This window comes from Clavispora lusitaniae (assembly GCF_014636115.1).
Source record: "Clavispora lusitaniae strain FDAARGOS_655 chromosome Unknown tig00000003_pilon, whole genome shotgun sequence".
NCBI classification, from domain to species: Eukaryota; Fungi; Ascomycota; class Pichiomycetes; order Serinales; family Metschnikowiaceae; genus Clavispora; species Clavispora lusitaniae.
This window is the reverse complement of record NW_027093975.1, coordinates 861,926-886,518: the sequence shown is the minus strand read 5'-3', so window position 1 is coordinate 886,518 and position 24,593 is coordinate 861,926. Positions and strand designations below refer to the sequence as shown.

At 48.1% G+C, this 24,593-nt stretch overlaps 9 protein-coding genes across 9 annotated transcripts; 6 read left to right on the top strand and 3 right to left on the bottom strand. All coding sequences in view use genetic code 12, as the record gives it.

Annotated features, from left to right (window-relative positions):
• Positions 1 to 500: 500 nt before the first annotated feature.
• Positions 501 to 1,043, top strand: NPC2 (sterol transporter; the record flags this gene model as incomplete). Its single annotated transcript, XM_002619233.2, has 1 exon — positions 501 to 1,043. One exon carries the CDS (start codon positions 501 to 503, stop codon positions 1,041 to 1,043), a length of 543 nt encoding a protein of 180 aa, XP_002619279.1.
• Positions 1,044 to 1,411: 368 nt separating this feature from the next.
• FOB63_000423 (uncharacterized protein) lies at positions 1,412 to 4,189 on the bottom strand (the record flags this gene model as incomplete). The annotated part of the gene is made up of 1 exon (XM_002619232.2): positions 1,412 to 4,189. The coding sequence occupies one exon, from the start codon at positions 4,187 to 4,189 to the stop codon at positions 1,412 to 1,414; it is 2,778 nt and encodes a 925-aa protein (XP_002619278.2).
• Positions 4,190 to 6,309: 2,120 nt separating this feature from the next.
• On the top strand, positions 6,310 to 8,676 carry FOB63_000422 (uncharacterized protein; the record flags this gene model as incomplete). The annotated part of the gene is made up of 1 exon (XM_002619231.2): positions 6,310 to 8,676. The coding sequence occupies one exon, from the start codon at positions 6,310 to 6,312 to the stop codon at positions 8,674 to 8,676; it is 2,367 nt and encodes a 788-aa protein (XP_002619277.2).
• Positions 8,677 to 10,097: 1,421 nt separating this feature from the next.
• Positions 10,098 to 11,252, top strand: FTH2 (Fth2p; the record flags this gene model as incomplete). Its single annotated transcript, XM_002619230.1, has 1 exon — positions 10,098 to 11,252. The coding sequence occupies one exon, from the start codon at positions 10,098 to 10,100 to the stop codon at positions 11,250 to 11,252; it is 1,155 nt and encodes a 384-aa protein (XP_002619276.1).
• Positions 11,253 to 12,943: 1,691 nt separating this feature from the next.
• BUD14 (protein phosphatase regulator) lies at positions 12,944 to 14,671 on the top strand (the record flags this gene model as incomplete). The annotated part of the gene is made up of 1 exon (XM_002619229.1): positions 12,944 to 14,671. One exon carries the CDS (start codon positions 12,944 to 12,946, stop codon positions 14,669 to 14,671), a length of 1,728 nt encoding a protein of 575 aa, XP_002619275.1.
• A 344-nt stretch (positions 14,672 to 15,015) lies between these two features.
• Positions 15,016 to 17,775, top strand: FOB63_000419 (uncharacterized protein; the record flags this gene model as incomplete). The annotated part of the gene is made up of 1 exon (XM_002619228.1): positions 15,016 to 17,775. One exon carries the CDS (start codon positions 15,016 to 15,018, stop codon positions 17,773 to 17,775), a length of 2,760 nt encoding a protein of 919 aa, XP_002619274.1.
• Positions 17,776 to 18,380: 605 nt separating this feature from the next.
• GPI19 (phosphatidylinositol N-acetylglucosaminyltransferase) lies at positions 18,381 to 18,947 on the bottom strand (the record flags this gene model as incomplete). The annotated part of the gene is made up of 1 exon (XM_002619227.1): positions 18,381 to 18,947. One exon carries the CDS (start codon positions 18,945 to 18,947, stop codon positions 18,381 to 18,383), a length of 567 nt encoding a protein of 188 aa, XP_002619273.1.
• Positions 18,948 to 20,012: 1,065 nt separating this feature from the next.
• Positions 20,013 to 23,411, top strand: CPA2 (carbamoyl-phosphate synthase (glutamine-hydrolyzing); the record flags this gene model as incomplete). The annotated part of the gene is made up of 1 exon (XM_002619226.2): positions 20,013 to 23,411. The coding sequence occupies one exon, from the start codon at positions 20,013 to 20,015 to the stop codon at positions 23,409 to 23,411; it is 3,399 nt and encodes a 1,132-aa protein (XP_002619272.2).
• Positions 23,412 to 23,581: 170 nt separating this feature from the next.
• Positions 23,582 to 24,580, bottom strand: FOB63_000416 (uncharacterized protein; the record flags this gene model as incomplete). The annotated part of the gene is made up of 1 exon (XM_002619225.1): positions 23,582 to 24,580. The coding sequence occupies one exon, from the start codon at positions 24,578 to 24,580 to the stop codon at positions 23,582 to 23,584; it is 999 nt and encodes a 332-aa protein (XP_002619271.1).
• Between the last annotated feature and the right edge of the window lie 13 nt (positions 24,581 to 24,593).

Below are 24,593 nucleotides of genomic sequence, written 5' to 3'. Positions count from 1 at the left end.
ATAATTTAGCGGAGATTATGAAATTTGTGATTAGCATCTACACTACGCCTCAGTTCTCTTTTGCTAAACTTCCAAGCATTTCCGAAGTCGGCCGCCCGAATCTATACGTGCATTTCTCTCCGCCTTCTACTCCAAGATTAATCACATGATTGATATGACCCTAGCTTATCATAACAAAATTTGTCTTCACCATGTGAGTCTAATTCACTTTCCAGACTCAAGTATCTTTGGGAAGATCGGAATTGCCACGCTTTTTTGTGGATTCATCTCCACAGGTATGGTTATATCGGGGCAATTGCATTCTTGTCCTGTATTTTTCCTATTGTTCATCTAATCTATAGTGCGGCGGGGGGCATTTTGTGCAGTGCCGCAACGATAAGTTGGGGCATTCATGCTCATCAATTAATTCTCGTCGCAACTGCTCCCTCTTTTTCTGCCACAAAGAGAAAACATCCGAAACATCAAAAACCTCTGTCTTTGAAAACTTCTTCTCTTGTGTCATGGTTGCCTTCAATCGTTTGTCTACTGCTCTCCTTGCTGCCAGTGCCAAAGCTTTGTCCTTGGTTTCTCTCTTTGATAATGCCGTGGATTCTCTTCTTCCCCAGGTTGTGACAACTTTCCCTAACCCAGATGAGAAGCCCGTTCCAGGGAACTCACCAATTGTGCAATGTGATGCCACCCAACCTCAGTTGTTGGACTTGCAAAAGGTTGTAATTGACCCTAACCCACCAGCCAAGGGCGAAAACTTGACTTTTGTCGCCACTGGCTTTTTGGCTCAAGACATTGTTGACGGCGCTTACGTGGATGTCGATGTGCGCTATGGATTCATCCGTTTGATCCACCAGACTTATGATTTGTGCGAGGAGGTGACCAACGTCGACATGGAATGTCCAATCAAAAAGGGTGAGCAGGTGATTTCCAAGCTGGTGGAGATTCCCGCAGAAGTGCCTCCTGGAAAGTACATGGTCAATGCTCGGGCCTACACCGGGGAAGATGTTCTTATTGCGTGTTTGAGCGCAACGGTGGAGTTCCCTCCAAATTAGATTCCTGTAAAGAGACAATTCTGTGGCTCGTCTATAGCTTCCTCTCGTAATCATTTTTCGACGCTGGCGGTGAATGAATATCAAAAGAAATCACGAGGGAACAGATTGGTTTACGAATAAACAAGATGAAAGAGTTGGAAGTAAGGTAAAAGTGCCGAGTCCACTTAATTGTGAACTTTCGACCATATTTGTAGAAAATATATTACCAGCGATAAAGAGGAAATTTGGTTGATATGGGGCTGATTGTATTAGATGATGATTTAACAGATAATTAAATATCCTTTTGATCCAAACATGGCAGAAAAGAAGGATGCCCCGAGCTGTTTAGAGAAACCCAAGACTTTCACTGACATTCGTGATAGACTCAGCTAGGCAGAAATCACAAGATTCGCCGTCAATGTGTCAAATCTCTCCTTCAGCAAACGTGCTTGCACCTGTAATAACTCGTTGTAAACAGCTAATCCTTCCGGTGTTTGTTGCATCTCGGTAAGACGCAGAGCAGGTAAACGCCATGCGATCGAGTCACTCACGCTTGTATAGACAGCGCCTCTGCCATGGAGCGCAAGCAAATGTCCAAAGGCGGTATTTGGTAAGATCGACAGGTGAAGTTCGCGGCCATCCTCGAAATGGAACAGAGACTGGACAAGCCCCGCCTCCAAAAGGAAAAGCGAAGGCTGGTGCACAGCTGTATCGTAAAACGTGAGGTTTTCTGGAATCTTTTCTCGGATAAAATAATCTGTGACAGAAGCCCAGAACGCTTCATCCTTATCGGAAAGGCCGCTGAAGGTGATCATTAAAAGTGGCAAGGGCTGTTTGCGGAAAGCCCGCTCCGTATTGGTATAAAATTGTTTCTTCATGCGCTGTTCGTCTTTTGCCGTGCGGGAAGCTGCTTGGAAAACTTGTGCTGTTCTGGGAGTACCGACGACATGGCTCATAGGCGAGCGTTCTTCATAGCGGTCGGGAGACAACTCCGCAGAGAATCGTTCAGGGAATTTCCGTTCCACATGCTGGTACGTTTGCAAAAACGCATTTTCACACCATTCGAGCGCATGGTTCAACGTGCGGAAGAGCCGAATGTCCTGATCGTTCTGGCTCCACAAGCCGGCATCACGCAAGGCACAAACAATCTCGCCGTTCTCCTCAACAGACGAAATTACAAGCTGCGTACCGAACTCCAGAGCCAAATTCAAAATACGCCGGAAACCTTCAGCAGCAGAAAAGTCAATCGAGAACACCCGTTTCATGTCAATCACCAAATACTTGATTGGGTTGCGCACAAAACGTCCATGCTCAAAACGTCCTCTGATTGTAGTTTCAGCGCCTCCAATGGAGCCGAAGAAAACGGTTCCTTGCAACTTCACCACACAAATCTGACTTCCCACGTTCTGCAAAAACTCTTGTTGCTTTGGGTGCCGCAAGACGGTCGAACGAGCCACTTCTCCAGTGTAAACATCTGCTACTACTGGTCTTCTGGCAGCTTCAACAACAAACGATAGACAAGCAAGCAAGATGCCTGCCAAGACACCATAAACGAAATCCCATGCACCCATAACCACTACAATGGTCACAATGGTGGTGTATTCTATGCGGCGCAAACGTCCCCAAGTATCGTAAAGTGCTTCTTTCAACAACTCGTAACCCAACAAATAAATAAGGGCACCAACAACACACACAGGGATATAACCAATGACAACAGGCCCAGCAAACATGACACATGCCGTGGCTGCTGCCAACATTACACCTGCAATCCTCTCATCAGCACCAGCACGGATAAACAAGACCGAGTTTGTGTAGACCAAATAGTTCTGGATCGATCCAATTAAGCCAGAAAGAACATTCGAGTAGCCATGTGCTACAAGCTCGCGATCAACATCAAAGTGGTCCATTCCCACCGTCACAGCAAGGGCAGGCACATTGATGGGAACATGCAAAATGCCAAAAAACGTGAGTGCCAACATCGTAGGCAACTGCCGGAGAATGGCAACCCAGTCCACTATGCCAAAACGGAAAAGTTTATAGTGAGCGTACCAAGGCTCGTTGTTCTCCACAGCAGGAAACACCCAGCCTGCAGCACGGGCTGTAGCCAAATCCCAAGGTGATAGAGCGACAACAATGTGGAAAAGCGCAAAGACTCCCATGAAGTACACGGGCACCAAAAGGGTATTGTGGATTTTGTGCTGCATGAGCACCAAAATCACCGCAAGGGCAAGTGGTACTGTCCATTCAAGGATGGTGGTTGTGCTGCCAAAAAGATAGGCCCAGGTAGCCCAATTGTAGCGGATTCCGCCTTCTAAGCGAGACGAGACTTCGAGCCCTGTAGCAACCAAGAAGTATCCGACACCTCCAATACAACCAACCAAAATATGGCGGGGGAAAAACCCCACAAGCGCACCCAAACGGAGACGGCCAAGTAAAAAGAAAACCACACCGGTCACCACCGACGAAAATGCATATGTCACCATCACCGTGGCAAGAATGGCTTCTTGAGGTTTGTCGGCCATTTCAGCACTGATCGCAGTGGCCATGACATGGAAAAAGGGCGTCACCTCGATCATTTCCGAGCCTATTCCCGCATGGAAAGCCGAGCCACCAAGCGAGAAAACAAGCTGCGATACAATAGTGGAGATATAGAACATCAGGAGACCCGCAGGTGCCATCTGCGAAAACACAGCCTCGCCAATAGGGAACATGATCATACCGTACGACAAGGCATCTAGCACGTTCAATAGGGTGCCGAGAAAAACCGCAGGAAGATAGCTGCAAACACGGGCCAAAACGTTCCGGCGTGGTCTGCGGGAGACATTTCTAGCAGACAAGTATTCGTGGGGTTCTGCAGGGCTTTCCAAGTCTGGAAAATCGTTGTCCTGCTTGCGGAGAAGAGGTGTGGTGTCGACGTCAGAACGGCCAGGGCCGTTTCCTCGGCTGATTGGGATGGGCGGATACAGCAGCACGTATTCCTCGGCGGCTTCGGCGTCTTCGACCACGCCTATGGTTGCCAAATCTGCAGTTTGTTTGTGGATCTCGGATCCAGACACCACCAGCGGCGAATTGTACGACACGGACGGGCGGTGGCCCATGGAAACGTAGGAACGGCCGCCAAAATCAAACTGTGGCTGTTCTGCGGGGCTCCAGTCCTGGCGAGACATTTAGACGAAGATGCAAGATTTCAAAGGGGCAGAAGGATGCAGATAATATAGCGAAAGGGCTGCAAAAGTTACAAGGCAATAATAATTGCAAGGGCAGTGGAAACTGAAAGTTTAGTTTGAATGGGCAAAGATTGAATGTGCAAAGATGAGGAAACAATGCTATTGATGCAAAGACACTGGACCCGAAACTTTTCTACCAAATTGGGAACAGACAATTAAAGATTCGGCGGTAGGCCTAATTGGAATCTTTTGAAATGTGCAAATGGCCCAGAGACAACAAATGTTTCTCCTTAAGGAAGAATGGGGTGGAAAGAGCGGCTAAAGCAGAATTTATGAATATGAAAAGCTGTGTGCCGGCAAATAGGGTTTTCTTGATCACGTGCCTTCACAAACTTTGTTCTTATCAGCGATTTCTTGCGGAAGCGCTCTCGCCTTCTCTTTCCGTTTGTGTAGAGGTTACGGCGAAACATACATGGCGAGAAAATAATACATACTGAGACTTTTATGTTGGGACCAGAATTTGATTTCGAAATCTAGTGGACTAGAAATGGGATCAGCGCCATCGGAATCTATGGCAGGGTCTACAAGAGAGCCAAGTGAATTCCAGGAAAAAACAAGCCAACGATCTTTAAGTCGGCTCTATTCTGACATGCAGCTCATGTTACAAAATATCGTCGTAGCTTATCTTTGCATTTTTCCGAGTCTGCCAATTGTCACGCTGCCTTATTGGCTGAAATGGGCTTTTAAATATGGAAGTTACTGACTGAGAAAAATAAAACCGGGCAAAGTTTACCATCCATTCATTAATATTTCCTGTATGCCTTTGTATTAGCACATTAGTGAATATATCCACGATATGGACATGGAAAATATATCATGGTGGAAGCATTGGTCAGCGAGAATCCAAGTTGGACTTTCCGGTCACAATTGTGCAAATAGCCCGCTGATAATTAGATTGTACCGGTCTCTGAATTAAAATCGTCAATTCTTTTAGTTCGCAACGGCTGTTGGATCTTATTAGATTTAAGTTATGCAATACTTTGCATCATTTTCCGTTTCCACTCTTGAAGCATGCCGTGCTTCTTTTCTGTGTTCATACCTTTAATTTTTCAATTGAATGGATGGTTAAAACGATGATTTCAATTTATGAGGAGCAATTCACAAGTTCATCTTTCTTAATCATTTTTTCTTGATTTTCTTTATCACTGATGTCTTTTTCACCTCCGCAACTTCTTATTGTGAATGCATGTCTTCAAAAATTATTTGTCAATGTTTCGCATATACGATTAGATGGAAGTCCGACTCATTAAAACACGTTTACAAAATATCATCTCCATTAGGCTAATTTAACCCGTTTCGTTGACGAGACTAGACCGAATGATTGCCCGACACGATATAAATGAGGCAAGAATTGCCGAATAACACCGTTTCAACTCCTATGGAATTCTTCGACTTTGCATCAGTTTGAAACTCCCTAGATCTTCTGGATTTATTAGTTATTCCGAATTTGGCTCTATTAACAGAATCATAATTTCGGAATAATCTCTTCTTCTATACAGGACCTATAAAGATACTCTCACCTACGTTACTTGTTAATATTGTAGCATTGTAAATTCATAAATCCCCCCGAATCCACAAATTTATTTCTGTTTTCACATTTCTAAAGTTTTCTTTCAAACGAATATTTCGGCTAGTCTCTGGATCCGATGCTGCATCCGTACCTCCTTGGCCCTGTCATTTTTCCTGCATATCTGCTCCCACCCGCAGTCTCCGCGTTCGCTTATCAAATAAACTACTTCTTCTTTCTGTACTTTGACATTACTTTCTTGGCCAGTAAAGAAATTACTGTCACGTGGACTCCTTCGGATTCTCTCTTGGAACCTTTTGGCGTACTCCATTCCAAAACCCACTCAAGCTAACGTCCTGAATCGTACCTGGCGGCAAAACTTTACCCGCCAATACTGCTATTGTTACCATTGGTCTTGAGTTCAATCCCTTGTTTCGGCTGATTGACTATATTGTTCAGATCAGCAACACTTATCGACACTTATCCATAGCTGGCCTGCCCTTAGTCTGGTGCCATCGGATCTCAGCATTTGATAGCTGTTTACTAGCTAAATATGGCAGACGAAAATAGCCCCCTTCTCGAGTCGTCTTTCGACCGGGACATGGACGACTTTGACAGCCAATCCAAGCGCACTACGGAGTCGCAAAACGTGGAGCGGATGTTGCGCCAGCGCTTCTGGTGGTTCTGTATTTTGGGCGTGGCTGCGATTGTGGCCCTTCAGCTCTCGTTCCTCCCCCGCACATCTTGTAACCGCGACTTCCGTCGCTGGTACGACTTACATTTGACGAAAACTGACGTGAAACGTCTATTTTTGGTGCAGCTGCAAAGAGGCCGCCCTGAAGACGACGGATTGACCGTCGAAGACCACGTGGACCACTGGCTCGGAGCGTTCTCCATGCTCAATGCAAAAACCTCCGCAGGCATTTCTGCCCTGACCGCGCCCGAATTGGCGGCAATGGTGCAACAGAATATGCGTGATTTTGGTTTCGAAACCAATTCCCACATTTACCCTTTATCCCCGCTTGTCAAGGAACCGCTTCTGCTGGCAGTGCGCTTGGTAGACATGCTGCTGGGCCGCGTTCTCTACAATGCGAAAACACATGAGGCTGGGTCGCCAACCCCGGCTTTTTTCCCTTTTGGTGCTAATGGCTCTGTCGAGGCACCGCTCACTTTTGCGCGTGCAGGCACGCCAGAAGATTTCCTGGCTTTGGAGAGACATGGTCTATCCGTGGCGGGACGTATAGTGGTATTTTCCCACCTGCTGACGTCAGACTACTTGCTTGCAGACAAAATAGCATTGGCAGAGCAGCGCGGCTGTGCCGCTGTCGTTGTTTATGGCGACGTGGATGCAGAGGACGCCATATCCCGCAATTTCAAGCCATTTGCAGTGCCGGAACCAGGAATACGTATTCCGTTGAGCTACAGTGCCGCCCAGCCTATATTAAGCACATTGGGGCCTGCTATGGAACCTTTTCAGAATTGGCCCTACGCTCCGCAACCTCTTGATGACACCTTATGCTTACAAGTTGCCGCACAATTTGCACCTGACCTGTTGTACGCTACTAATATCGTTGGTCTGCTCGAAGGAGTGCTCAATGACGGCGTTATTTTGGTTGGCGCCTCCCGCGACATTCTCACCTCTTCAAATCCTCTCAGTGGTCACGCCATCATGCTTGAAGTGATGCGTCGCTTCCAATTGTTGCGTAATATGGGCTGGAGACCGTTGCGGGCCATACGATTTGTGTCCTGGGACGCCTCTCGCAGTGCTGCACAGGGCTCTCATGCTATGGTTCTTGACTCCAGTGTGCTCAAAACAAATCTCCCTGTCTTGGCCTATATCAACTTGGACGAGGATGTAGTGATGGGTGATCATTTTTCCGTCGATGCTAATCCACTCTTCAACAACATCCTCAGGTACACCGCCAAGTTTGTGCCATTCCCAAGAAACTCAACACATTACAGACGCATATCAAAGAATGACAATGATATGATCAGTGACGATGAGGAAGATGATGACATATCTTTGTATCATTACTGGTACAAACAGAGCAAAGCCTATATCAACAACAGAGTAGGCAGCGCTTTCGCTGGCAAAGATGCCAGCTCATTTCAATCGTCATTCGCCGTTCCTACTATCAATTTCAAATTTGCACAAAGCCCTAACCATAATGACTCTGTGTACGTGCCGGAATCGAGCTTCTATTCTTTAGACTGGCTCTCTCAGAATGTCGATAAGTCGTACGCATTGCACAGTCTGTTAGTACGCTTTCTTGGTCTCCTAGTTCTTTCCTTAGGTGAGCATGAGGTTGTTGATTATAAAACGGCCGATCTTTTCCAGCAAGCCCAATCTTTCTTCCTGGATTTTGTTGATGCAAACAAGGACACGTTGAAAGGTTGGGAAGACGAGGTAGTACAAGATTCACTTTTATCGAAATCTACTCTTTTAGCTGATTTGAAGGACCGTATGGACGGAGATGCTGACAAGCACACGCAGTTCAAATTCCGGGCTTTGGTACAGCAAATGAAGGAAATTTTTGGTGAGCTCCAAAGTCAGTCGGAAATATACGACGCATACAATGTGGACGTACAAGAGATGTGGATCGAGGATTATCCTTGGTACAAGATGTTCAAAAAGGCGCAGATATACGCCAAGTTCAAAGTGACAAATTACAAGCTTCTCAGAATAGAAAAAGGGTTAACACTCACTCCTGATGAGACAGAGAAGACTGGCGGTGTGAACGAAACACATCACTTGATGTATGAAGTCCCTCAAGGACAGCATTCGCGGGCCGAGTTACATCAACGGGGAGCCTTTGCGTCAATGTACGAGGCGGCCGAAACGGGAAATATGGAACGAATGATCAAAATCATGGTGGGGCTGTATGAACGGTTGAAGTCCATCTATAAAAAGATTTCATAGGTGAACAAAGCGGGCTGATCTTTGCGATTCACATAATGGCACACGAGAACGATTATGAATAGACGGGAGAAGTCTCGATAGATCTTTTTTTAACGTTTCTACTGTGATGTTTTGTTATCAGGATGGCGAGAATGGATGAATAGAGGTATCTAGCCCTAATGTGAGAAGAGAATTGCCGATCATTCTGTTAGGCTCACCGCATTTTCCAAATATGTCACTAAAGATATATTATGGAGAGATATCGTGCATAGAAGATGAGTTTGATTGATATATGGTACTCGTTACCGTATCAAGATCTCCTGTCCATATTCCTGTTGCTCTACTTGCTCTAAAAAATTCTCTCATCACTAGAGCTGAGCCGATTGTGTCGTTTTAGCCGGGCTTTCTTTACATCTTTTCCGAGATTAGTGTCTGAAACATCTGTGTGCTTATTAGTGTTAGAATTCGACCTGTAGAAGCAGTCGAGTTTACAGAGAGCTTCTGATAAACAAATAGGTTTCTTGTAATCAACAAAACCTTTCACATCAATTCACTTGTGTAGATGTATATAGAGTGTCTTCTTACTTGAGGAAGAACCTGAGTCTGACGTGGAAGACCAGAATCAAGTTATTCCTCGAGCTGGAGGCATTTTTGAGATGAACCAGGATCAACCTCCTCTTCGGGCAGGAGGCATATTTCAGATCACATACTGAGTGAAGGACATTATTGATTGACTAGCTTGATTTCTCATATGGAACTGGCGATTGTCAGTTCAAACTTTGTTCCGTTTAGATTTATTGACTATTAAATGTTGAAATACTCGAGATGTATGTATGAGAATTGGGTGTACATGGCTTGTCTAGTGTTACTGTCATGTTCAATTGAGTAGTTGGGGGCTTTGATAATAATACATTCGAAGTGGTGCAAACCCTCCACTATTTCGGACTTTTGCAAAATGTTTTTGAGAGGAAGCTACGACTGATTGTAAACATTGATGTGTTTACTCAAACAGTCCAGTAATCATGGATTAACTTCGTAAATTTCCAGTAATCACTATTCCATTCATCCTATTATGTCAACATTTGTACCTCCATTTCCTTTCATTTATCATTCATTCTACCTTTCTCATTTTTCTAGAGTATCACTTCTCTGTGTTCCTTAGCTTTGATATACTTTAGGCCACACCTAACTTTCACTAACGTTGGCTAAAAAGTTAATATGAACAATCTGCATGGCTTCAAATACAAGAGTTGTCTTTCATTAAACATGAAAACAGGATCAGAGATCCCACCCTTTCATGTTAATTAATTTTTTTCTTTCAGCACTAGTAGTTCAATAAAAAGCTTCAGCCTTGATCTTTTTTTCTCTGCTAGATTAGACCCTACATAGTTAAGCGATCGCGCTTCTCCATACAAACCATACATCTTCTTTTATTCTTCACCATGGATCTAACAAAGTACTTTTCGATCCAGATTTTCTTCATTATTCTTCGAGAAACGCTCGAGACGGCAATCATCATTTCCGTTTTGCTTTCGTTCATCAACAAGCGCGAGCCCGAAGATGATTCAGAGCAATCCCAACATATAAAAAGCATTAACAAAAAGCTCCGGCTTCAGGTCTGGCTCGGCGCCATTTGCGGCTTGCTAGTGTGTTTTTTGATCGGCCTAGTGTTTATTGGCTTTTTCTATTTCGTGGAAACAGATCTCTGGTCGTACACAGAGAGACTCTGGGAAGGAGTGTTTTCGCTTCTTTCTAGCGTGGTCATCACCATGATGGGCGTTGGCCTTTTGCGGATCAACAAGGTGATGAAGATCAAGTGGTGGATCAAGCTCGGCAGCGCCTACCACGGTGAAGAGCCGCAGAAACTTGACGTGGGCCAGATTCTGGAAGCTGATCCACTTGAGGCTGACGCAGTGGCTGAAGAAGGACTGACCCGGGCGCTTCTCGGCCTGAAGAAGCCACAGGAGTCGTTCTCCCAGCGTTATTTCTTGGCCATTTTGCCGTTTGTCACGACTTTGCGTGAGGGTTTGGAAGCGGTGGTTTTCATTGGCGGAATCGGCATGTCTCAGCCGCCCAGCTCTCTCCCGTTGGCTGTTTTGGCCGGTCTTCTTTTGGGCTCGGCCATCGGCTTATCACTCTACAAGGGCGGAAACAAGTTGTCGCTCCAGTACTTTTTGATTTTCTCCACATGCTTTCTTTACATGGTCAGTGCTGGTCTTATGAGCCGAGGCGTGTGGTTTTTGGAGTTGGAAACGTATGTACGCAAGTGTGGCGGCCTTGACGTCAGCGAGACCGGAAGCGGACCTGGTTCCTATGATGTGGCCAATACTATTTGGCATGTCAACTGTTGCAACGGTTTGACCGACGGATGGTGGATGGTGGCCAATGCTATAGTTGGTTGGACCAACACGGCCACGTACGGAAGTGTGTTTTCTTATTTGGCCTATTGGCTTTCAGTTTCGTTCTGGCTTCGTTTGAGGTTGTACGATGAAAGACACGGCGTCTTGCCATTTATACCCATCAAGTGGCAGCTCAACCGTATTAGAAAGAAGTTGCACATCTACGACGCTCGTCTTTTGCACGAATCCCAAACTTAGGAATATTGCATGGATTCGCCAAGATGACATTTATTCAATCAAGACCGAATTAGCACAAGAGCGAAATGGGCATTCCAAGTAAGGAACGGAATGATCAATTTCTATCGAAAATTCATTGATGGAGGCTGCATCCGAATGGCATGGTATTACGATTTAGGTTCCGCATTCACTAAAAACGAATCAACTTACGGCTCCTCGAAATTTCAAGTATCAGCTATGGAATCATAAAAATTTGAGCGGTGCCCGGCAACACAATAAGGAAAATGCATCAAGCTACAACGGCATAGCGTATTTATATGAGATTTTGAATATAGCCGATAGCTGATACTTTCAACGATAATGCACGATGTTCTGACACATGTCTGCGGCTACGAGAAGCAAAACTGATTCGAGATCCTTGGGTGCTTCCAGTAGTTAATTTTGCCGTCGAAATAGTACACAAGTTCAAAATTTAAGTAGCCGGGTCGGGAACTAGAGATAACACGATACATTGATGCTTCTGAATTTGATGCTAGACTAGGACCTTTTCTTTGCTGACCAGGACTCCTGTCAAATTACATAAGATTTTTCTAATCCATAGTTTCTAGCTCGTTGTAATGTTTCTATTGCCTGGAAGACAAAAGCGATTGGAATTGGACATGGAAGGCCCAGCATCAAGCATCTAATTACGAAGCAATTTTACTATCAATAAACTCACTTCATTCACTGTGGTTGTTTCCTTTTGTACCAAGGTCGTCTTTTGGTCTTGACCGAGATTCCTTTTCTTCTTGACCGAGATCTTCCTTTCCTCTTTACCGAGATCTTCCTTGCTGAACCTAGATCTTTCCACTTTCACAACATTGAGATGTGAAACATGGTTCTGCTCAATTGTTATTCCTACTCTCAAAGGTTTATATCATACTGTGCCATATCATAGATGACTTATAGGTTGAATAATAGACAGACAAGTCCAATGCGGGGAAAGCCATTCTGGACGCGAGAAATGACGCAGTAAGATACCAAAAGACGCAGAAAAAAGACGCAGAAAAGACACGAAAAGACACAGAAAAGACACAGAAAAAGACGCGCAAACGCCGTCGAGGCAGAAAACGGCGCGAAAAATGGCCCGCATGGATCGCCGCGCTGATAAATGCGGTTTCGGTCGAGCCGCACAAAAGTTCCGGTCGCACTGATCTGGTCTCGGCCCGATCTGGTCGGCTCCATCAACTCCCTGCCCTCTACTTCGTTTGATTTATTGTCTTCCATTTTTTCCTGCTTTCCTTCTATTCACCTTCTTTCCATTCTCTAATTAGACCCGTTCTCTTCATTCTTCTCGCCTCGCCGGTCTCCTATTTCGTCGCAGAATATTCGGGAGTGCGAGCCTGCAGAGGCTAGAAACGCGAACATTCTCTGCTAAAGCGATGAAGATCAGCGCTTCTTCTTTGTTTGCATTGGATTGAGCGGCGCTAGGCCCATTCGAAACAAGAAAAGCCAGCACTAAAAGCGTCGGCACAAGCGCAGAAACGAAACAAAAAGAAAGAAAGAAAAAGAAAATACAAAGATCCAACGCCACGTGCTGATCATCACAACAGTCAACACCTGACAGAAACACGTTCATTAGATTGCATCATTGCATCACCGATTGCATCCCAACACGACTGTTGCAAAGCCCACACAACAGTTGCAAAGCCCACGACAAAGCAAAACAAGCCATGCAAAAGTTGGCGCTTGAAAAAGACGACACGCTCGAGTCCACAAACAGGCTTCTCCACGATCTCGAGCGAAAGCTTCTGGTTGGCCTGGCGTCTCTGGGCTACACAGCCACATCGCACGGGTCGGTGGTGAGAAACACCGCCAACGCCGGCTTGGCCAGCCACAGCATCCAGCTGAGCGTGCTCCGGTACCTCCAAAGCAGCGATTTCGACGCCAACGCGGTCTACGCCGACCGGCAGCAGAAGTTTGCCACGACCTTTGGGCGCGAGTACTCGCCGGTGTCGCGGAGCTCCAGCGAACGGATCCGGGAAAGCGATACCGAGAGTCTGAGGATGGATCTCCGCGCAGACTCGGACGAAAGAAGCGAGCGGGAAGAAGAGATGGAGCGAATAGAAAGAGGCGAAGGCGGCAAAGGCGGCAAAGGCGGCAAAGCAGGCGCTGCAGATCAAACGGCACAACACCCCGCAGACCCGCCGGAAACCCCAGAACAGCATTACGACGCCGTGTACTCGGACTCAGATCCTCTCGGAGACATTTTGGACGACTCGGGCGAAGCCTCGGGCGACGCCTCCGACGCGTCTGGCTCCGACGCTCACTCAGACTTCCACAACTTCGATTCGCCCGACGCACATTCCGACGCGGACCTCTACGGCGACTTCTACGACGACGACTTCGACCCGCTTCCTCCTCTGCCGCCGCGCCTGCCGCCGCGCGACTTGGACCCGGCCAAACTCTACGGTCTCTACGATTTTTCCGGCCCGGATCCGCTGCATTGTACGCTTGCGCGAGACGAGCCTGTTGTGTTAGTGGATGATCTGGACAGTTACTGGTGGCTTGTGCGGAAAATGACTCGGGCGGAGCGCGCCGAGCTTGCGCAAAAGCGCGGGCTTTCGCCGCCGCCGCCCGACGCGGACGACGGAAAAGTGGGGTTTGTGCCGGCCGAGTGCCTCGAGACGCACGTCGAGCGCTTGGCGCGCCTCAACTGTTTCCGCAACGAAGAGCTCGAGCGCGGTCTTTTGCCCGGGCGCGACGTGCCGCGCAGGGCGGCGCTGCGCAAACAGGTGACGTTTGAAGGCGTGGCCGACCTCAATTGGGACGACGAGGACGTCGGCTTCAGCTACTACCAGGAAAACATGGCTGCAAAAAGCGAAATCGCCGCTGGTGATATTCCCAGCGCCGCGGTGGGCGCCGAGCTGGACGTGCTCAGCGACATCTTTTCCGACACGCCGCTCGTGGTGGAAAAGAGAACGGGGAGAAAGGACGGCAGAGACGGCAGAAACGAAGGGAACGCAGAATCCTTTGAGAAAACCGGTGCCACGGAAACCGGTTCCCGCGAATCCGTAGGTAAATCTCAAAATCGTGTTGGCACATCCGAAGACGCCAGCACATCTGAAAACTCCGCCAGCACATCTGAAAACTCCGCCAGCACATCTGAAAACTCCGTTAGCGCATCTGAATACTCTGCTAGCACTGCCAGCCTAAACTGCGAAGTTCCCCAGCCAGCATCAGAGAAGCCAAATGGCATCTCTAGCGGAGATCTGGCACCGGATGGCCGTGCCGTTTCTCAAGCCGACGCAAGTCTGCCCTCTGCATCTACGGGACAGGTCGCTGACCCCAAGCGCCGCCGCCGGCGCCGCAAGAAGCCTGTCCACGACATGTTTCTGCCAATTCTCGGAAAATTGGATGAGCTCACGGAAAAATTGGCCGAGCTCGAGCATTTCTTGTAATACTACTCAATCACCACGCTCCTTTCACTGACTGCATCTCTCACTTTGCTGCCCCAATCTAATCGCCTCTTGCTTCTGTCTTGTTCTTGTCTTCTCCATCTTTCTTATCGTCCTCCAAGGCATTTGGTCCTGCACACATGTTTTTTCTCGTGTCCATCGCCATCTCACCTCATAGACTCCATCAAACACCAACTCCCACATCCGACCTCGGTGGCTCAAGTACATTTTACCCTTTGCATCCATCGGACCAGCCATTGTTCACGTGACTGGTCTTTTTGTTACTTTTTGCTCTCAGCCCTTTTCGTCCCATCGCTGCCCATCACCGATAACTGTCACTATCCGTCATGTGGACCGCTGATCCCCAGGCTTTGGAACAGCTAGCCGCCATCTTCAAGGCGACATTGTCGTCTCTGAAAGCGGAGCGCTCTTCTGCCAACGATGCGTTGGCGCTGGCCCGCTTGCAGCCGCATTTCGAAAACTACTTGTGTGATCTCTTGGTCCGCGACTTGGGTGTTTCCGCCGACGTGCGGGCTGCAGCAGGTATCAACTTGAAAAACTGCGTGTTGAAGCAGTCTCTGGCCGACCGCAGCTACCTCTTGGCGACGATATTCGCAGGCTTGCGCTCATCCCACAACATGGTGCGGAACATCACCGGAAACGTCATCACCTCGCTCTTTTCTGCTTGCGGGCCTCTGGGCTGGCCTCAGGCATTGCCGCTGTTGCTTGACATCGCAGCGGATGAGTCTGTCCCGCTTCCTACTCGTGAGGCGGCTGTGTCTGCATTGGCCAAGATCTGCGAAGACTCGGGCTCATCTTTGGACGACGCTCTGTTGGCGGCCTTGGCGCAGCAGCTCCTTCATGTCACTCAGTCGCCACAGGCCAGTGCGCTGCTCCGCAGTGGGGCCGTCTTGTGTCTCAACCAGTTGGTGCCTTTGAAATCCTCTCACGCTTTTGTGGAGCAGTACTTGCAAGCATTGTTCACACTCACGGGCGACCACGATTCGGGTGTGCGCAAGAACGTGTGTTCGGCGTTTGTGCTGATCATGGAATGTAAGCCGCAAACGTTGGTGCCGCATATGGGAGGTGTGGTTCTGTTCTGTGTTCATCTGATGCAAGATGAGAACGAGGATGTGGCTATGGAAGCATGCGAGTTCCTTTTGACGCTTGCCGATCTGCCTGAAAAGGCCCACAGAGTGCTGTTCCGCCCGCACTTGCAACAGGTTGTGCCTGTGCTTTTGGAAAAGATGGTCTACTCGGAGGAGCAGATTTTCTTGATGCAGATTCTTGACGAGAAGGACGATGCACGTGTGGCAGACCGTGATGAAGATGTTCGTCCCAATGCTGTTCGTTCAAAGAATGCTCATTCCGTGAGCAAAACCCCAGCAGCAAAGAAAATCGAACAGGACTCCGATGCTGATTCCGACGACGATGGCGATTCCGACGACGATGACGACTCCGATGACGAGCTTGACCTGTGGAATTTACGCCGTTGCTCGGCAGCGACTCTCGATGCCTTGTCTCTAGACTACCCACAGGAGGTGATCTCGGTTGCTTTGCCTCTTTTGCAAGAGAAGATTGTTTCGCCCGAATGGCCCGTGCGTGAAGCAGCAATTCTTGCCTTTGGCGCCATTTCCAAGAGCTGCGTTGATCTTGCCCGTGACAAATTGCCCACGTTGGTCCCATTTTTGGTGGAGCGCATGAAAGACGCCGAAACACGAGTCCGCCTGATCGCTTGTTGGACTCTCTCTCGGTACGCCACATGGGTCTGTGCCGAAGCACACGAGGGCGGAACATACAGCAGCTATTTCCCACCTACGTTCGAGGCGGTGGTCGGATTGGCGCTTGACAAGAAGAAAATCGTCCAGGAAGCTGCGTGCTCGGCATTGGCGTCTTTTGTCGAGACCGCCGACGTCGAGCTTCTTGATCGGTATGTTGGTGCTCTCTTGGCGCACTTTGCGCAATGTTTTGCTTCGTACCAACGCAAAAACTTGCTTGTTCTTTACGACTGTGTGAACACTTTTGTTGACAAGATTGGGCCAGAGGTGTTTGGTCGCTCGCCTGAGTACGCCAACACGTTGTTGCCGCCTTTGTTTGCCAATTGGGAAAGTTTGCAGGATGACGACACCGACTTGTGGCCGTTGCTCGAATGTATGTCGGTAGTGGCTTCAACGATGGGAGAGGCGTTTGCACCTTATGCTGTTCCAGTGTACGAGCGAGCAGTCAAGATCTTGGCCAACGCCATCCTGCTCAACCAGCATGTCCACACAGACCCGTTGATCGAGGCGCCGGAAAAAGATTTCATTGTGACCTCGCTCGACTTGATCGACGGTCTTGTGCAAGGCTTCAAAGCACATTCTGTTGAGTTGATGAAACAGCACGGCGCCAACGTCATGGAGCTTGTGTTGGTGTGTTTTGAGGATCACGACGAGGACGTTCGCCAGCTGGCGTACGCTTTACTCGGTGACTTGGCCATTTTCGCCTGTCATGACATGGTGCAGCCATACATGGATCGCATAGTGGTGTGCATTGGCCATGAGATCAACAACCGGTCCTACTCATCGTACGCGGTGACAAACAACGCCATTTGGTCTTTTGGCGAGATTGCCATCAAGGCCGATCCAGACAGCATCAAGCCATATGTGGGCAACATTGTCGGTTTGCTTGTGCCGCTTCTCAAGTCTGCAGACACACAGGAGACGTTGGTGGAGAACGCGGCCATCTGCTTGGGCCGGCTCGGCTTGGCCGGCGGCTCTCCTGAAATCGCTGCCCTCTTGCCCGATTTTGTTTATTCGTGGTGTGCGCAGATGATGTACGTGATGGAAAACGAAGAGAAAGAAACTGCATTCCTCGGGTTCCTCAACACGCTCCAGTTGAACCCGGACCAAGGTCTTGGAGGCTTGAACAACCAGCAAGGGCGCAAGAATTTGGCGGTGCTCGTGAGCTGTATCGGGAACTACTTTGAGCCTTCCGACAAACTTAAAGAGATGTTCTACCAGGTGCTTATGAGTTATAAGAGCCTTTTGGGCGACGCGTGGGAGACACAAGTGTTGGGACTAGTGGACGCCGACACTAGAGGTTTTCTCCAGACAAGCTACGGAGTTTGATTGATGCATACATGTTTCCCATCACATTGATTCGTACAAGTGCATGTAGCCGAAATATCTAACCGTATACATTCGACTACGATAACTAGCCATGCCTCAGACTTTAGTCTAATACTTGAGTTCGTAACTTGAAAATATATCCATAAATAGCAGAGATGTATGTGTATTGTGATTTTTGATTTGATGTGAGATAAGCTAACGTGAGCGTTAGAACAACTTCTGTCTTTCAACTAAAGTTTTGTTGATTCGCCAATTCATGGCCGTAGTAAACGATCATATCAGAAGCCCTCAAATCACTTGTTCATCAAGCCAAGGAAGTATATCTTCTTTGGACCTACCGCTATCGTCATTCGTCAATAAATGTCATAGTGACAGTCTCAACCACTCTTATCAGAGCACTCTAATCTGAACACTCTAATCTGAACACTCTAATCTGAACACTCTAATCTGAACACTCTTAAAGTTGAACTCAATGCCGATCATACTCGACCCTAGTCTCTTCCAGCCCTTCCATCAACCAGTCTCTAGCCCTTCCTGAACTCTCTAGCCCTTCCTGAACCAGTCTCTAGCCCTTTCCCAACCATACTCGAAGTCCTTTTCCCATTTTAATCTCCCCCGTACAAAACGTCATTGACCAAGCCGATCGGAAGATCCCAAACGCCACTTGGCGCCTTCCATACATACTCCTCGGGGTTTTTCGGATAAACCGCATGTTCGTCGGTGAAATTGCGCAAATCGTCAAGCTTGAGCGTCTTCACCTCGAAGTTCACCAACGCCACAAACACATACGAGTATACCATGGCAATCAACAGGTACGCCGGCACCGCGTGCGCCCAGTACTTGTCTGGATAATAGGACACGCCGATTTTCTGGAGCCACGGCTCAGGCACCACGGTCCATCCGATGTATGCGAAAAAAATCACCGACGCTAGCACATAGACGAAAAAGCCCTTGTATTCGGCATGGGGCGTGGCGTTAGTGGCAACCGTGACGTCCGATTGCCGGGCCAAGGTGTCTTCCTCGATTTTCTGGGCCTTGGGCGCCATGTGGAATTTGGATTGTGGAGAAAAGATGCGAGTATCAGAATCAGAGAAGATACCGTCTTGTGCGAAAAGAACAAGTACCATGAGCGAAAAGATCAAAGTACCATGAGCGAAAGAACAAAGTACCATGTTGACAAATCAAAGTACGATGTTGACAAATCAAAGTACTCGTTGTAGGATTTAATTAGTTTCTGTGGATTTGCCAGTTAACTATGGGCGCCCTAGTGTCTAGTGTCATATTACTCAATGTTCGAATAGTCATTCCTGTTTCAACACAGAAGATGATGTGAAAATGCTCTTCCTGTTAACGAAGGCAATTTTTTATTTGGCGATTCCTTTCTGCCGTCTTGTTTGCACATTTCTTTGACTACTACATTTCGTCTGGTGTCAGATTCACCTATGTTCACCTAGTTAATGGCGATTTCGATTATTTGTCTTGCCAATCCTCTTTCCACAAGAATCATAGAAATAGCCATTGACAAATCAGAACGTATGCTCATATGAACCATATTTTTTTTTCCTAGTACCACTTGGTAAGTCTACTAATTTCAGTTCCTCACTTATTCAGTTCATAGCATTCGCACTTTTAGCTGGAAAATGAAAAATACTTGTTGTACATCAAATATACATGGACGAACATAGCTTACTAACCATCAAATCGATTACTTTGAGCCGCCTAAGACAAATCTTGAGAGTCACTCAAGCCTTTTCACAATGAAAATTTTGATTCCGAACATCGGAAAAGTTGTGGTATCTTATACAGAAAACTATCAACCTTCCTTTCCCACGTACAACTACCGTTTCTTTCCGATATGTCTTTCCAATCAACAGGCCAGAGACTCATCAACTGAATTTACCCTTTTACTGTATCTGTAGTGACATAAGAAATCGGTACAGAGATCCTGCATGCAAGTGAACTATACCTGATTGTCCTGCAGAAAGAGTCCAGCCATAAGACAGAAAAACCAGAAACAAGGCGAAGAAAATGAAAAAAGAACGCTTTCAAAAGTCTCCAAATGCCCTATAAATCCACTTCATTGCGAAAAAAGAAGTAAACACCCTGGTCTGTCCAGAATAGCAAGGGCCCTTGTATGTGTCCGGGTAACGGCGCTGATCTCAAATCGCGGCTAGCGCTGAGTCATTGCCGTTTTGGGCACACTTATATATCGCCCGTTTTCTTTTCTTTCTTTCACCATGCTTCTTCCCAGTTTGCGTGCAAAAAGTTTCGGCTTGGCCCGAAGTTTCTGCTCGTCTTCGTTGATCAGAAACGCCACCCCGTCCTACCAGGGCGGCAAGTTGGTACAGCTGCTTCAAAAAAACGGCGCCCAAGGTGCCACTGTCGATGTTTCCAAAGTCTTGGTCATTGGGTCTGGAGGCTTGTCGATTGGCCAAGCAGGAGAATTCGACTACTCTGGCTCGCAGGCCATCAAGGCGTTGAAAGAGGCCAACAAAACGTCCATTTTGGTCAACCCTAATATTGCTACTAATCAAACGTCGCATGCTTTGGCTGACGAAATCTACTACTTGCCGGTTACTCCAGAGTATGTCACGTATATCATCGAAAGAGAACGGCCCGACGGCATTTTGTTGACTTTTGGCGGCCAGACAGGCCTCAATGTTGGCGTCCAGCTAGACAAAATGGGTGTTTTTGACCGGTATGGCGTCAAGGTGCTTGGCACGCCAATCCTGACGTTGGAAACGTCCGAGGACCGTGATTTGTTCGCACAGGCGCTTAAAGAAATCGACATTCCGATCGCCGAGTCGATCGCTGTCGAAACCGTGGACGCAGCGCTCGAAGCCGCTGCCAACGTTGGATATCCGATCATTGTGCGTTCTGCCTACTCCTTGGGCGGGCTTGGGTCGGGCTTTGCCGCGTCCGAACAGGAGCTCCGTGACTTGGCCGCCCAGTCTTTGTCCTTGGCCCCGCAGATTCTCGTGGAGAAGTCGCTTAAGGGCTGGAAAGAAGTGGAATATGAGGTTGTGCGGGACAAGGACGGAAACTGTATCACCGTGTGCAACATGGAGAACTTTGACCCGCTCGGAATCCACACAGGTGACTCTATTGTTGTTGCGCCCTCGCAGACATTGTCTGACGAGGAATACCATATGTTGAGAAGTGCTGCGATCAAAATCATCCGCCATTTGGGCGTGGTGGGCGAATGTAACGTTCAGTACGCCTTGCAGCCAGACGGATTGGATTTCCGTGTCATCGAGGTCAACGCTCGTCTTTCCCGGTCTTCGGCTTTGGCCTCCAAGGCCACAGGCTATCCATTGGCTTACACCGCAGCGAAAATCGCCTTGGGCCATACATTGCCCGAGTTGCCCAACCCAGTGACAAAGACAACCACTGCCAACTTCGAGCCCTCGTTGGATTACATTGTGACCAAGATTCCTCGCTGGGACTTGGCCAAGTTCCAACATGTCAAGCGGGACATCGGCTCTGCCATGAAATCGGTCGGTGAAGTGATGGCCATTGGCCGTACGTTCGAAGAGTCCTTCCAGAAGGCCATTCGTCAAGTGGACCCATCTTTCTGTGGCGTTCAAGGCGCCCAATTTGACGACTTGGACGCAGCCTTGGCCAACCCAACGGACCGCAGATGGTTGGCCGTGGGCCAGGCTTTGCTTCACGAAAACTACGACGTCGACCGTGTTCACGACTTGACCAAAATCGACAAGTGGTTTTTGTACAAGATCATGAACATCGTCCACATGTACCGCGAGCTTGAGGCAGCAAAGACACTCGAGTCGATCCACCACGACTTGATGCTGCGGGCAAAGAAACTCGGCTTTTCCGACAAGCAAATTGCTCAGTGCGTCGGGGCCAAGGAGCTTGAGGTTCGTGCCGCAAGAAAGAAGTTTGGCATTGTTCCGTTCGTCAAGAAGATCGACACGTTGGCCGCTGAGTTCCCAGCAAACACAAACTACTTGTACACGACATACAACGCCACATGCTCAGACGTCGATTTCAACGAGCATGGCACGATGGTTTTGGGTTCGGGCGTTTACCGGATTGGCTCTTCGGTCGAGTTCGACTGGTGTGCAGTGGAAACAGCCCGGGCCTTGAGAAAAGCTGGCCACCGCACGGTTATGGTCAACTACAATCCAGAAACGGTGTCGACGGACTTTGACGAGGTGGACCGCTTGTATTTCGAAGAGCTCTCGTTGGAGAGAGTGTTGGACATTTATGAGTTGGAGACTGCCAGCGGTGTTGTTGTGAGTGTGGGCGGCCAATTGCCCCAGAATATTGCCTTGCCCTTACAAGAGGCCGGATGCAACGTTTTGGGCACGAACCCGCTTGACATTGACCGTGCTGAAGACAGACACAAGTTTTCCTCGATCTTGGACTCCATTGGCGTGGACCAGCCTCGCTGGAAAGAATTGACATCTGTTGCTGAAGCAGAGAAGTTTGCCAACGAGGTCGGCTACCCTGTTTTGGTTCGCCCATCGTACGTCTTGTCTGGTGCGGCCATGTCTGTCATCTGGTCGCAGAAAGAATTGGACTCCAAGTTGACTAGTGCCTCCAATGTGCTGCAGGACCATCCAGTGGTGATTTCCAAGTTCATTGAAGATGCACAGGAAATCGACATTGACGGTGTCGCTTATGACGGAAAAGTGCTCGTTCATGCTGTTTCGGAGCATGTTGAGAACGCCGGTGTTCATTCCGGTGACGCTACGTTGGTGTTGCCTCCACAGAAATTGGACCTGGATGTCATGGCCCGTCTCAAGACGATTGCTGATAAAGTGGCCGAAGCCTGGAAAATCACAGGGCCTTTCAATATGCAAGTGATCAAGAGTGATGTTGATGGAGAAACACAATTGAAGGTGATCGAGTGCAACATCAGAGCATCTCGGTCTTTCCCGTTCGTGTCGAAAGTTTTGGGCACAAGCTTCATTTCGGTTGCGGCGCAAGCTCTTTTGGGTGAAAATGTCCCTGCCCCTGTTGATTTGATGTCACAAAAGTATAACTACGTGGCCACGAAGGTGCCTCAGTTTTCTTTTACTCGTTTGGCCGGTGCAGACCCATTTTTGGGCGTGGAAATGGCTTCCACCGGTGAAATTGCTTGTTTTGGCGATTCGCTAGTCGAAGCATACTGGACTTCCATGCAAGCCACGATGAACTTCAAAGTTCCGCTTCCAGGCTCGGGTCTTTTGTTTGGAGGAGACTTGCTGAATGAAAAATTGGGCCATGTGGCCCAGACTGTTTCTGGCCTCGGATACAACTTCTACACAGCTTCGCCTGAAGTGGCAGAGTACCTTTCAAAGTATGTTTCTGAAGAAGTGGAGGTGATTGCGTTCCCAAAGACCGATAAGAGAGCGTTGCGGGAGATTTTCCAAGAAAAGAGCATTGGCGCTGTTTTCAACTTGGCCCGCTCTAGAGCCGAAAGCTTATTGGACGAAGACTACGTGATGCGGCGCAATGCCATTGACTTTGGCATTGCCTTGTTCAATGAAAAGAACACAGCCCAGCTATTTGCCCAATGTTTGCGGGAGAAGATTGGCACAAAGATTGATTTTGCCTCTGTTCCACTGAAGGTGGAAGTTCCACACGAGGTTCGCCGTTGGAGCGAGTTTTTGGGTGGAAAGCCTGTCTAACAATACTAGAAACAAGGTTTATGACGAAGGAGCGTTGTAGTGTAGTAGCAAAAAGAACGGGTTTATTTCGATATTCCTGGGCATTATCAGAAGACAACGCTTTGCTCCTGCAATACAGAGAGCCTATAGTCAGAATTTATTAAACAGACTCCTATCATAAGACATAATAACTAGGTCAAGTCGTCGTCGTCGTTTTCAACGACAGAGTTTTTGATCTTCAACAACAACTGCGTCTTCAACTTATCCAACTTGCTGAACTGATCAAACTCATACACCGTGTCGGAAAACGCCTGGACATCTCCGCTGTCAATGGCCGCCAAAATGTCCAGCACCAACTTGTATTCTCTTGTAGTCGGCCACGAAGGTTCCTCTTCGGCAAAGGCATCGAGCCGCTTCTGGGCATCCACAACGTCGTCCATACATAACGTGCACAAGATGTTTTTCAAAAAGTACTCCTTCAAGTTCCACTTGGTCAAGTTGTTGCCCACCAGGTTCTTGATGATGTTGTCGTACAAGTCCCGGGCCTTTCTGTAGTTGCCCAGGCCGGCGTTCAAGTCGGCACACTTCAAAAACGCCTTGTTGGAAAGCGCTTCGGCGTGGTCGGTGGAAAAGTAGTCGCCCGCCTTTTCGTAGCTCAGCGTGGCGTTCTCGACGTCGCCGGTTTGCTCGTAGAGCTCCGCCAAGTCCATCTGGAAGTTGGCCGCCCGTCTAAACTGGCCGTTTTGCGTCAAGAAAATGTGGATTGCTCTTGATAAGGCGTCAATGGCGTCAGCAGGCGAAACGCTTTTGAAACACTTGTACGCCTCGATAAGGTGGTTCGCCGTGTCATTGTGGTTGCTAAGTTGGCTTTGCAAGTCTGCTGCTTTCAAAAACTGCAGGCCCGCCAGGCCAAAGTCTTTCTTGAGGCGAAATGCGTTGGCCGCTTGGATATAGAGATCGGTGGCCTCTTCAAGTCTGTAGGAAGACGAGCCGCCGAAAAACGAAAAGAAGCCGGTCTGGGGCTTGGCCAATTTTTCTGCTTCTGCAATTAGAGAACGGGGGTCCAGCATATCGGAAGAATAAGAGGGATAGAGTTGGAGATATGGAGAAGATGTGTGCAGGCATCTATATGAAACCAACTCTGGTACGGAATTGCAGAGGGGAAAGAGAAAAAATAATATTAGACACATGAAATGGTTGATT